The 13618-nt window shown below is 43.6% G+C and overlaps 1 protein-coding gene across 3 annotated transcripts in view; it reads left to right on the top strand.

Moving 5' to 3' along the window:
- The first annotated feature begins 383 nt into the window (after positions 1 to 383).
- DCDC2 (doublecortin domain containing 2) overlaps positions 384 to 13618 on the top strand; it is a 276455-nt gene continuing 263220 nt past the window's right edge. For all 3 annotated transcript variants that reach the window (XM_068236975.1, XM_068236974.1, XM_068236973.1), the window contains exon 1: positions 384 to 1426. In XM_068236975.1, coding sequence (XP_068093076.1) covers positions 1113 to 1426 — 314 coding nt within the window. In that variant the 5' untranslated portion in view covers positions 384 to 1112. The remainder of the gene's footprint in view (positions 1427 to 13618) is intronic.

Below are 13618 nucleotides of genomic sequence, written 5' to 3'. Positions count from 1 at the left end.
GATGTCATATTAATTAGCAGGTACTTCGTGTATTTCTTTTAAATCATTTTACTTGGTTCAGGTTCACATTAAAGAATAAGCAGGGAAAAGATTTCATAAAAACAAGTTTTCAGCTCTTGGACTAATGTGTTCATATTGTTTCTCAGGTACCACATATAATCGTACTAAATTGCCTTACATTATCACATTGTTATCCAATAATGTTATTAACCACATTGCTCTAGGTACCAGCTTGGATTTTATGTTATAGTTAGTTCTATAGGGTGGAAAAAGTGCTACACTGAACATAACAGACTTCCTGCACAGGCTAGCAAAAGGCACATGGCAAGAAGGGGTGTGTCGAGAAGTGGACCATGTGATCGCTCTCAAGGCAGTTGTCATGGTTACCACATGAAGCCTCAGAAAACAAAATGCTGCTGGGGGTGAGCTGAAGTCTTCTGCCTGGAGGGAGGGAGATGCACTTGTCACCATCTCTGTGTGTGACTGTATTGTAGGACAGTGATGAGGTTAATCGTGAGAACCTGTGAGGCTGGGGATGAAGACTGATTTGCATTATTCATGTAAAGTGTCAGTGTGCAGAGAAGGAGCAGGTGTGGTCAGGGGGACAGGGGAGGAGAACAGGGAGGGCACAGCAGTAGCAGGTGTCACTGCTCCTTGCAGCACTTGTCAGACCACTCACTAGCTGTGACAGCAGCGCTTATTAATGCTGAGAGGTGTGTGGGCTGCATAGAATTAGAAGACTTTCACTCAGGCACAGATAGGGAAGCAGATGTGCAGCTAAATTAGATGTGATTTGCATGAAAGAGCACCTAGAAACACAGCTATCACAGGCTAAGCAGCATTACCATTCATTCATTGTATCTGCTGTCAACATGCCTGGTATGTGTTGTTAGGAAAGGCTAAACACAGAGCTGCACTCTTCTGGCAGATTGTAAAGGATAATTATACAGTGACAAAAGACAATAGTGGTAGAAGAGGAAAAGTCACACAGTAACGATAGGTAGTTGCTAACCTACTACACACCTCACAAGAAGGTTCACCAGAAGGAGACATCCGTGCAAGAGACTGCTCTTCAGACCTCAGCTACAGGTGTGCCATTCAGTGAGTGGAGGATGCAGCCATCTCCAGCTGCAGGGGGTGCTGGACGATCCTTAGCCCCCCTTGTCCAGCAACCAGCTGTCAAGGCAGTTCATGTTTACAGGAATGGAGACCCCTTTTTCCGTGGCCGCCGCATGCTGATCCACGAAAAGCGGGTCGGCACGTTTGACGTTTTCCTAAAGGATGTCACAGGTGGGTTGCAAGCCCCCTTTGGAGCAGTGAGAAATATATACACCCCTAAGAATGGACACAGAGTCACATCTCTGAATGACCTTCAGCCGGGAGAATACTATGTGGCAGGAGGAAGGGAGAGTTTCAAAAAGTTGGAGTAAGTATTCGTTTGTACTTGTCCTACAGTCATTCGTTTGTATGATTGAAAATGGCTAAGAGTGTATGTCAAACTTTGCAGTAGATAAGTGAAAATCCATACTGACCCTGATTGGAGTGTACTAGCCCTGGAGCGCACCTTGTTGGCCCAGGAAATAATGATGACAGCCCTGTTCATCACGGTCACATTTGAGGCTTTTCATTATGGTTAGCTGCATGGGATTGGGCATCTAGGAATCTGTGCATTTAAAACATTTTACTTTATTTAATGCCTGTCTCCTGAGTTGTGAGGCTCATGCAGCTACTCCAGAGCTATGTGAGATGTTTTATTACTACTTGACATTGTAAAAATCATGTGCAGTTCATCATCCCCCAAATTACTGATTTCTGTCTCTCTTTATGAAACATGTATAACTGTTGGATCTTTTGAATAAGGTATTTGGTAGCCGGTAACTACAGTAACCTCAAGCAATGGGTGCATTGTAAGTTAGCTTGCTGGCTAATCACAGCTACCAGGTAATGTGTAACTTTCTTTACTGAGTTCCTTTGTTGTACCATTACAATCGATTGTGGGGATTCCATGATCAATCAGGCGTGATTTTACAGCTTACACATACAGCCTGTATGCTGGTTCAACAGTTTGTATTTTATTTTAGGCTTCATCTGTCAGAATTTACCGAACGCATCATAAGAGGGCCATCTAAACAATGTACTCAGATTATAGGAAGTAATGAGGTTATACATTTGTTGATAAGGTCATGTTAACCAGCAGATTTAGAGCAAAAGATGTGTGGCCAGTATAGACACTTATAGTTTAGTCTTTATTATTTGTGCCAGATTTATGAACTCTAAATAATAAATGTGCACTTGTGCTTGTTTTCAAGTCCTGGGCTCTGATTGTAATCCTTTACTGTGTTTACCTGCGTTTTAGCAAATGTTTTCTACACTACATGAAAACAGGAATAGACATATAGGCCCATATGCAATTAACTTTTTCTCCTGAGTTATCTCCTAGGAAATAAATTTCATATTCTCTTTAAAATAACTTTTAAGCATTTTACAATTGAAAAAAAATATTTTGAGTATTTTCTTGCTTGTTGGTGGCTTAAGAGGCTTTTTATGTCAAGGTGTGAATATATCACCTAGGATAAAACTCAAGAGAAAAAGTGTATTGCATAATGGCCATAAAAAACAACAACTTTTCAGCACTCTGCAATTGAAAAAAGTACCAAAAAGTAGCTGAAAATACCTTCAAAATGATGTTGGGTATTTTCTTGCTTGCTGGCGGCTTAAAATGCTTTTTATTGATAAGGTGTGAAAATATAACCTAGGAGAAAACTAAAAAGTTAATTGAATAGAGGCCAAAGGCTACCAAGGGTGCATTCAAACTTCGTAATTCTGCCTGTCAACTCGCTGCCCATACAATTCCATGGGGCACATCTCTGAGTTCACAGATCACATTATTATAAAGCCTGGTACACGCATCCAATTTTGATGACTGGACAATTTTACCACCTGCAAGAACTATGAGAGCTTACTTTACACAATCTGTTCTTAGTATTCAAAATCTGTTGACCCTCATACTACTTGGAGGTGTTAAAATTGGCCAATCATTGCCCAATCTAAATTGGATGCATGTACCAGGCTTAACTCACTGCATGCAGGCTTTGAATTAATGTCTGAGTCCAGTCTCCATTGCAGTTCACACATATTATAACTCATGAATAGCAGTTCTTTATGCTATGGCAAATACAGAGCATGTTTTATTGCGCAGAGTGTACAGTGCGTTATACCCATGCTGTAGCGCAGGTGTTATGCGACACACACATAGGGCTTGATTCGCTCATATCATGGGCGCGCTAGTGTTTTGTGCGCGTCATAATGCGTGTAGTGGGTTACGTGCGCAAATGCAAATTTACATGCGCAAACACAAATTTACACGCCCAAACACAAATCTACACGCGCAAACGCAAATTTTTGTACCCGTTTACGAGCGAAAATTCACGTATATGCGCATAAACTTCGCGTTTGTGCGCATAAACTGTTACGCGCAAAACGCTAGCGCGGCCGTAATATGAGTTATCACGGTTTAGTGAATCAAGCCCATAGTGTGAACTTAGCCTTAGTGTTTTTTTTTCACATTTTTTGTCAGCACTTATTTTTCATATATATAAAAATGTTATATTCATTGCATCACTAAATGCTAACAATCTAATATATTTGCTTTTTGAATGGTTTATTGTTGCCTTGGATTCTCTTGGCATCCAGTCATGTGACCAGTGCCAATGGGCTTGATTTACAAAAGCGTGCTAACAGTTAGCACGCTGGTGAAAAGCCCATTATCACGCCTAAACTCAGTTTAGGCGTGATACGTTTAGGCGTGATAACTATAACACCAGCTGGGTTAGCACCACAGTGCACAGCTGATCAAAAGTTTTGCGCTAGCAAAATCTGGTGCGCGCGAAACATCGCATAGAGTTTAACCACTTCTGTACCACGTGGTTTTTTGCTGATCGGTGCTGCGTGGGCTCTCCAGCCCGCAGCACCGATCAGCTAGCAGCCAGGCCGATCAGACTTCACCCCTTTTTTCCCCACTAGGGAGATGTCCTGCTGGGGTGGTCTGATCGCCGCGGGCTGCTTGCGCTTGCGGGGGGGCTCTTCAAAGCCCCCCTCCGCAGCGCTTCCTGGCCTCCTTCCCCTTCCCTCCCTCTCCCTCCCCCTGTGAGCGGCGCTGGACGGATTTCCGTCCTGTGCCTGATGGGATAGGCTTTAGCCTATCAGATGCCGGCGATCCCCGGCCAATCAGAGGCCGGGGATCGCCGATTTCCTCTACGGCACTGCTGCGCAGCAGCGCCGTATATATGTAAACACCGGGGAAGATCTTCCCCGTGTGTTTACATTTACCCTGCGAGCCGCGATCGGCGGCTCGCAGGGTGTTCACGGAGACGCCCTCCACATGGAATCCACTTCAGGATTCAGGGGCGTACTTAAGCGTACGCAGAATCCTAAAGTGGTTAATGGCGCTGCTTTGCCGCGATCTAAACTTATCTAAACTTAACACGCCTAAACTTATCACGCCTAAACTGAGTTTAGGCGTGGTAAGGGGCTTTTCACCAGCGTGGTGTAATGGTTATCACGCCTAAAGTCTTTTAGACGTGATAACTGGGTTATCACTGCTCTGTGAATCGAGCCCATTGTGTCTGTTTATAGTTACAGTTACTGCTGATTAGCTGTTTTACTTTAGTTAAGGCCTGTAAAGGTGGCCATACACTGGTCGATTTGCCATCAGATTCGACCAACAGATAGATCCCTCTCTGATCGAATCTGATCAGAGAGGGATCGTATGGCCACCTTTACTGCAAACAGATTGTGAACCGATTTCAGCCTGAAACCATTCACAATCTGTGGTGGTGGTGCTGCCGCCGCTCCCCCACCCCGCATACATTACCTGCTCTGCCGGTGCGAATCCCGGCTGTCACTGCTGTCTTCTCCGCTCTGGTCTGGTCTCCGGCATGCTTCACTTCTTCCTGCTCGGCAGGAAGTTTAAACAGTCGAGCCCCCTCTACTGTTTAAACTTCCTGCCGGGCAGGAAGAAGTGAAGCATGCCGAAGACCAGACCAGAGCGGAGAAGACAGCAGTGACAGTGGGGATTCGCGCCGGCCGGAGCAGGTAATGTATACCTGCTGTATTGCGTCGGTCGTCGGGCATTCGAACGCCGCTAACGACGAACTCCCGACCCGCCGGCGACCGAGAAATATCTTCCGCATGGATGGGTCGACGGGAATCGATGGGAACGATCGGTTTCGGGCGGAAATCGATCGTTCTGTCAGCGGTGTGCACGACGATTTCACAGCCGTTTCGATCACTGTGATAGAAACGGCTGCATATCGGCAAAAAAATCGTTAGGTGTATGGGCCCCTTTAGGGCCTGTTTCCACTGCACGCAGATTGGATGCAGAATGGATGCAGAAAAACTGACTCCAATGAAAGCCTATGGGCCTGTTTTCACTAAACGCAGTTTTTCCGATGCAGATTTTCCCATAGGCATTCATTGGAGTCAGTTTTTCTGCATCCATTCTGCATCCAATCTGCGTGCAGTGGAAACAGGCCCCTAGTTTAGTTCAGGCCCCTCCATCAGAAAAGTGACCACTGGGAAAAGCTCATTGTATTTCTTTCATTGTAGACTTGCCTTTTCTTGCAATACTGTTGACATAACTGCTTTGTATGTTTAGATTGTTTCCTTTTTAAATTATATAATAGTATGCATTTGAAATTCCTAAACTATTTAGGTCTAAATTCATTTTTCAATACAGCAGCTTAATTATTTGTGTGCCTTTTTTTTCAGCAGCATTAGTTATTAGCCCTCCCATTTACCGACAGTCCCCTACTTGCAGATGACTCGAGTTATAATTTTTGCACATACAAACAAATGTGTCTCCAAAAAATTGAGTGGTGTTTTTGTTATTATTTTACAATATTTTTACATACATACATCATTATACATAAATACATAATTATTGTAAAAATGAAGCACTTTTTTATTACATTATTTTCACTGGAGTTCCTCTTTAAGTGGTTAAAGAGGGTCTGAGGCAGAATTTTTTACCCTTTTTTTTAATGTGCAGCCATCTTCAGCATTAAAATCCAAGTTGTTTTGCCACTTCCCCGCAGCAGATCGAGTATCATTTCCCCCAGAAATGCCCTGAATACTGTCCAAGGTCGCAGCATTTTGCTTCCTGGAAGAGGCAGAGCTGTGCGCAGTAGCTCCGCCTCTTATCTAGTCAATCTCCGCCTCTCACCGGCCCTTCTTTCACTGAGAGGGCGGGGAGAGGCGGAGATAGACTGGACTGGAGGCAGAGCAACTGCACACAGCTCTGTCTCTTTATGGCAGCAAAATCTGCGACCTGGAAAGTCGTGGAACTTTGCTGGGCTATTTCAGGGGCATGGAATTTAATGCTGAAGACCGATGCACAATAAAAAGAGGAAAAATATTCCGCTTCAGACTCTTTTTAAATGCCAAAAATGTAAGATTAAAATTGTTATTGTCTCAGCTGAATAATGACAGGTTTACATGTTCTACAACCCTTATCTTGAGCTATTGACCTTTTTTGTCCGTTCATTTGACCTAATATTGTCTATCTACCATGCAAGAGTTTTATAGCTGCACCACAGTTGATAGGCACCCTGGTGAGGGTATCCGTGTGCTAGGCTGATGTGGCGCTGTGGTCCAGCAGCTCCTAAGACATCGGTTGAAGAGATCAGCAGCACCACGTGGATGTATTCAAGCTCTTTATTGCATAAAGATAGCGCCCAGGGACAGCGACAGACGCTGTTTCGGAGACAAGCTCCTTTCTCAAGCTGTATAGGCTCACTCAAAAGAGATAACAAACATAAAGGCATTTATATACAGTTTCAGTAGGGTCACATAGACCAATCAGATAACATCACAATACAAAAAAGCATAAGTATCCAATCACAGGGCAAAGCATAATGAGAGGACCTGATGGGAAACAGATATGTAAATCAGCAGCCGTTATCACAGCATGATTTGAAAAGTGTCATAACCCCAATGGCCAATCAGCACTTACCAAGTCAGGAGGACCTGATGGGAAACCACAGCAATGTCATAACGCCCCTCCCAATCTCCCAGGGGGAGATTTCCTTTCTGGATACTCAGGTTGTCTTGGGACCCGGTGGTTTCCAGACAGATCTGTATGTTAAACCAACAGATAAAAATTCTGTTTTGGAATTCTCTAGCTTCCACCCCAGGTCGACTAGGGAACACATTCCTGGTGGACAATTGCAGAGAGTCTCCAGGATTGTGTCGGATTCTGGCCAGTGCGAGATTCGTCTTAATGAAATGAGGGACAGATTTAGGTCAAGGGGGTACCCTGAACATACCCTGGTATCCAATAGACCCACCAGAAGACGTCATGGAGGAGTGAGACTCCCTTTTGTTTCCAGGTACAATGCCTGCAGCTATAAGCTGGGGTCCATTGTACGGCAGCATTGGGGCCTCTTACAAAGTGCTTTTCCTCAGGTTCCGGAGTTTAAATTTCCTCCTTTGTTATCCTTCAAACGAGCCCCTACGGTCAGGGACAAGATTCGAGCACGCACACCTCGAGCTGTGGTACAGAGCGGCCGAAATGGCACCTTTCCATGTCTAGGATGTCATATGTGTGGCTTGATTTTTAAGGGAGATAAGTTCAGGCACCCGTCCAAGGGTACTGAGTTCAGCATACGTGGTCTGTATACATGTGATTCTTCAGATGTAGTTTATATACTAAAATGCCCATGTGGGCTATTATATGTGGGAGAGACCACTCAGCGACTGCGTGAACGTATCTCCTCACATAAATCGGCCATCAGAAGAATATGTCCCAATCTGTCTCGGCCCATTTTACCCAGTTCCGCCACTCTATACCACAGCTCTGTGTGCAAGTTATAGATGGGGTTCCTATTCATTTTAGAGGAAATAGGGAAAAGGAATTACTTAGACGGGAGGCGGGTTGGATTAGGAGGTTGGGTACCCTGGGAGGGGGCGGTCTCAACCGTGATTATGACCTTTCTTTTTGCATTTAAATTTTTATATCCTATCTGAGTACAAGATTCATTGATATATTGTGCCCTCACATGTTCTTGTGCGGTCTGCTATGCTGCGTCTGTGGTGTGCTGACTGCCGAGTCCAGCTATGTGTGTTTCCCTTGTGGTTACACTTTGAGTATTCTGGGGGTTGCTACTTTTTGATGTGCAGGTCTCTTTATTGTTATTGTATTTTTTTACATCTAATACAACGATTTATCTATAAGGGTGGTTATCTCTCATGGCACACTCAGCCTTACTTTACCACAGCACTAGCATTTTTTCGCTTTTGGTCATCATCTGATGTTTTATGGTGCTGACTTTGTCAGCATGTTCGGCTTTATATGCGTTTTATGCGCCAGTTTGCGTATTTTTGCATTCGGCATAGCGGCTATTCTATATTGTTCTGTATTTGATTTTATGCGTAAGTTTTTTCCGCGTTTTTTCGCGTTTTTGGCGCGTGGTTTGGACGTTTTTACGCACGGAGGCCTTTTTGTACGCGTACGCTTTTACGCATCGCTAGTACGCTTTTACGCATGGATGCTATTGAGAATCTTATGCGTACATTTTTACGCATTGCTAGGACGCTTTTACGCATGGAAACGGATGACGTCATGACGTCATTCGTTCCGTTTTTCAGCAGTACGCTTCTCGCATTGCCCCCTGGGAGATTGGGAGGGGCGTTATGACATTGCTGTGGTTTCCCATCAGGTCCTCCTGACTTGGTAAGTGCTGATTGGCCATTGGGGTTATGACACTTTTCAAATCATGCTGTGATAACGGCTGCTGATTTACATATCTGTTTCCCATCAGGTCCTCTCATTATGCTTTGCCCTGTGATTGGATACTTATGCTTTTTTGTATTGTGATGTTATCTGATTGGTCCATGTGACCCTATTGAAACTGTATATAAATGCCTTTATGTTTGTTATCTCTTTTGAGTGAGCCTATACAGCTTGAGAAAGGAGCTTGTCTCCGAAACAGCGTCTGTCGCTGTCCCTGGGCGCTATCTTTATGCAATAAAGAGCTTGAGTACATCCACGTGGTGCTGCTGATCTCTTCAACAGAGTTTTATAGCTTGCAATTAGTTATCAGTGAGTTTTGTTGCAGTGACTGGAGACTGGATAGATACTGTCATTCAGATCCCTGGAATTTTAACCCTTACCTTTAAGAAAAAAAATAAAGAGCCACACAAACTGGTTCTATGCAGGCTCGGAATTGATTCACATGTTTAGTTCATCATGTCACATGTCAGGTCTGGCATTTATTTATAATTCTAGTTTTACATGTTATCACGTTGAAAGCCTATGAGGCTAACTGTTATAACCTTGAGCATTCACAGACAAATACAATATGTACGATTTGTACATCTACAGGATTGGCTTATTGTACTGCTGTTCCATACTGATAAAAGATTAATTGAAAAATAAACACTATTCCCCAGCATCCTTTGGAAATGAGGAATTATCACTGAAATGATCACCTTCAAACAAGCTAACACACCTCTTTAAAGGAGTTATCCGGATAAATATTAAAAAAAGAGCTTTACTCACCTGGGGCTTTCTCCAGCCCCTTGCAGCCGATTGTCCCATGCCGACCGCTCCGCTCCCTGCCGCTGTCCCTGTCTCTGTGCTCGGTATTCAGGCCGACCACGGGGTCAGCCTTACTGCGGCTGCGCGAAGCGCTGGTGTCAATCATGGCCACGTGGGCTGCGGCAGACTGCGCAGGAGAAGAGCGATCTGTGCTCCGGCACAGATCTTTCTATGCTCCGTGAATAGGGTAAGTGTCCTGCCGCCCGCCCGCCGCTCATATCTGGAGGGGGGAGCGAGAGAGAGGGGAAACCCCAAGGTGAGGGAAGGGGGGGGGTGCCTGCCCTTCCCCACCGCTGTGCCCACTGCTCTCCCTCTTCTCTGCGCTCCCCCCTCCCGCTATAATTAAATATATATATATATATATATAAATATATATAATATATATATATATATAAAAAAACCTCAGGTCACGGCTGGGCACCCCTAGGGACCCAGCGCCCGGGGCACATGACCTACCCCGCCCACCCCTAGCTACACTGTTTAGTCTCATGTAAAACCTTCCTTTGCCATTAGAAACACCAATTGGTACAGCATACAGCTGCCTGAGCATATATTCATTATAAATTAATACAAAGCTACAATATTTTCTGAATATACAGAATACTATCGTATATGTACTCCTAGCATAGCTGTTGTCCAAAATAATAATTCGTGACCATTTCAGGTGACAGTTTAGGAAAAATCAATACACGGGCAACCTTCGCGGTTCTCTGCTGTGCAGCTAGTTCTGTTTTATAGAGAGGATGGGGAGAGCAAGCAGAAGGTAGGCTGCTGCTGCTGCTGCTGCAAAAAAAAAATAGAGGCCAGTTAAGAGCTAGCCAGAGTGTTTGTTTTTGCCAAAGAGGAGACCACTAATGGCAGGTTACTTTAAAGACTTTACCCAAAACGATAATGATCAGTCATTTCCAACAACAAAAATCTCAGGTGTGTATGGAGATTAATGGTGTCTGGGGGACAAACTCAACTCTACAGCAATGGAGGTTTGTGGTCCTGGACAATGTTGGTAAATAAGCTTCTCACCATTTCTTTTTACTGATTTATATGACATCAGCTAACCAGAGTTTCTCTACAAATCATATCAAGTTCAAGCTGCAAAGAATAATGAGAGTGTGTTTAAATGCATATGTTTTGAAGTGGAGATATGTGAAAGGTCTTTAAATGATTTGTTCATGGATAGCAGTGAGTATTCTACCTATAGAATAAAGTAGCTGACTAAATATTTGAACAAGAATTAGAAAGTGTACCTGGTTTGTGAGTCCTATAGTAGTCACCGCTTCACTAAGTAAGCATTGTTGTCCACAATAAAGCTGTTCAGCATACAGTCTCATTGATGTGGTTTACATGCTGTATTGCTTGCTGATATGTTGGCTTAAGTGCTTGTCATTTTAGTACTCAGTATATTCATCTCCAATTTTTTATGTTCTCTCCGCTATTTCAAGAAAAGTTTTGACCTCCGACCTGTCGACCTGGTAATGGTTACAAACTTAGCTTATAAACCTAATGGGTTTCTTTTAATGCAACATGCACAGCAGTGTAGCTAAGGAGCTTTGGGCCCCAGTGCAAGTCTTAGGGCCCATTCACACTAGGGCGATTAGTGGGTGATTCCCGCTAATGGTCGAAGCGCTAGCGCTTTTTTAATAACTCTAGCGCTTTTTAAATAGCTAGTGCAATTGTAACTCTTTGGGAGTGATCTCACTGCCGCGATTGCCTCCGATTGTGGGCGTTTTGCGATTAGCGGTAATTGCAAAACGTGTTGCCTGCAGCATTTTTCCATGATTCTGGAGTGATCGAGATACAGTGCTTAAAAAAGCATGTGTGATTCAGACACTACTGCAGCCAAAGAGATCAGCACGACTGCCAGACAACTAATACTGTTAAAAAGGAAATAATTCATGTTCATGTTCCCTTTAATGGTATCTCTGTACTTTGCTCTGTTCAGATTTTCATAAATCCTGATCAATCTCCATGTCAACAACCCCATGACATGATGCTGCCATCTGCTCATAAGCAGGGCTGGGTTTCCCCCAAACATGTTTAGAAATGAGGCCTAAAGTTCGATCTTGGTTTCATAAGACCAGATACTCTTGTTTTTTAGATGCTTCTTTGCAAACATCAAGTGGTTTTTCATGTGTTTTTTTACTTTACTTTTTTCATTCAAGTGTCTGGTATTATTAAACGTTTTTGTCTGAATTAATTCAGTGGCATTGCCCTCTTTTTTTTTTTTTTTTTTTAGAGTTATGCCATTTTTACTTATTGATACACCTTATTGGAGCGCCTCCTCCATAACCCATTACAGTCTATCCAGCCCCCTTACTCCTTAGGTGGAGGGGTTGTTTGGTGTTTTTAGATCTATGAACTTACCCCACCTTGTTTCTTGAGTGCAGCCCACACATGAGAACATACCAAAGAACATAAGTGAGGATGACTTTTCCTCACCTGCTTGGATACTGTGGTTGCTAGTCTTGCAACTCTTTCTTCTGAGTACCTTCTAATAAGAACACAATTATATGGTCTTATCTTGATATACTACACCATAAGGGGCTCCTGGAGCTTCTCTCCCCCTTTTTGTCTCCTTTGGAAGGTCTCTGGATCTCCTCTGGACTTCACACCTCTTCTTTACTTAGGGCTGGTGCACACCAAAACCCGCTAGCAGATCCGCAAAATGCTAGCAGATTTTTAAAAGCTTTTTTTTATTTTTATGAGGCGTTTTGCTAGCGTTTTGCGGATTGCTGCTGCGGTTTTCAGTATAGTAGATTTCATATATTGTTACAGTAAAGCTGTTACTGAACAGCTACTGTAACAAAAACCGCCTGGCAAACCGCTCTGAAGTGCCGTTTTTCAGAGCGGTTTGCGGTTTTCCTATACTTAACATTGAGGCAGAAACGCATCCGCAATCCAAAATCTGCAGCAGCCCGGGAGTATGCGTTTCTGCAAAACGCCTCCCGCTCTGGTGTGCACCAGCCCATTGAAATACATTACCCTAGCGGATCCGCACCCGCAAGCGGATCGCAAACTGCAGCGGAAACGCTCCGGTGTGCACTAGGCCAGAGTGCAGGTTTCCTCCTGGACATTTTTTCAAAAAGCCCAGATCAGAGGAATGACAACTCTTACCGCATATACACACACACACTCTTCAGACCACTACCAGAAAGACCACCAGGTTCTTGATCACCTACCTATTCTACCCAGGCATTTTCCTTTGACTGCTCCGTATGGCTAGGCAGCCAGATGTACAGAAATTCAAAGTTGTTTTTACAAAATTTTTAATTTAAGAATAAAAGAAAACAATTGTACTCCTAAGAACACTGAAAGCTGCAGAATGTCTTGTAGCCACAACTGCTCCTTGACAGAATCCTCTTTCTAAGCATCTACATGCAATTCTTTTGATTTTAAGGCTTGGCTTTGGTCTGATACACATTGTCAGGTACCTTATTTAGACCTTTGTGTTATGTTCCATCTATGATATATGCCATAGGAGGGCTACAAAGCTGTTGTAGAAACATCTCAAAATTGACTAGCAGACTAGGCAATGTCCATGCTAAATTTCACGTGACAAAGTACTGTGTCTGAATACTTGTATCAATTTTAATTCTAGCTATTTATTTATTTAAAACTGCAATGTGGGATGGAGGATGGAACATTTGGTCACATATTCTGGACATGTCCTGCTTTGGCCTCCTTTTAGAGGTAAGTGGGTGACACTAGTTAGTGTTGGATTTCTCGGGTCCACTCTCTCCTAGAATGGTACTTTTTGGTCTTATTGAGCTGGAGCATCTTCGGAGACATCGAAAGACCCTCATTAGAGTTTTATGTCACTATGCAAAGAAAGTGATCGCACTCAAATGGAACAATCCCAACCCCCTCTCGAAAAAGCTATGGATACAGACAGTCAATAAGGCACTTCCCTTATACCAAATTACTTACCGTAATAGAAATTGTCCAGCAAAATGTTTGAAGATCTGGAGTGAGTGGGTTGACTTTTATGCCCCGAACTTTCCACATAGTTCCTGGTTAGGTGAA

This window comes from Hyperolius riggenbachi, chromosome 5, assembly GCF_040937935.1.
Source record: "Hyperolius riggenbachi isolate aHypRig1 chromosome 5, aHypRig1.pri, whole genome shotgun sequence".
NCBI classification, from domain to species: domain Eukaryota; kingdom Metazoa; phylum Chordata; class Amphibia; order Anura; family Hyperoliidae; genus Hyperolius; species Hyperolius riggenbachi.
Note: the sequence above shows the minus strand (reverse complement) of the source record. Positions and strands in the feature narration are given on the sequence as shown.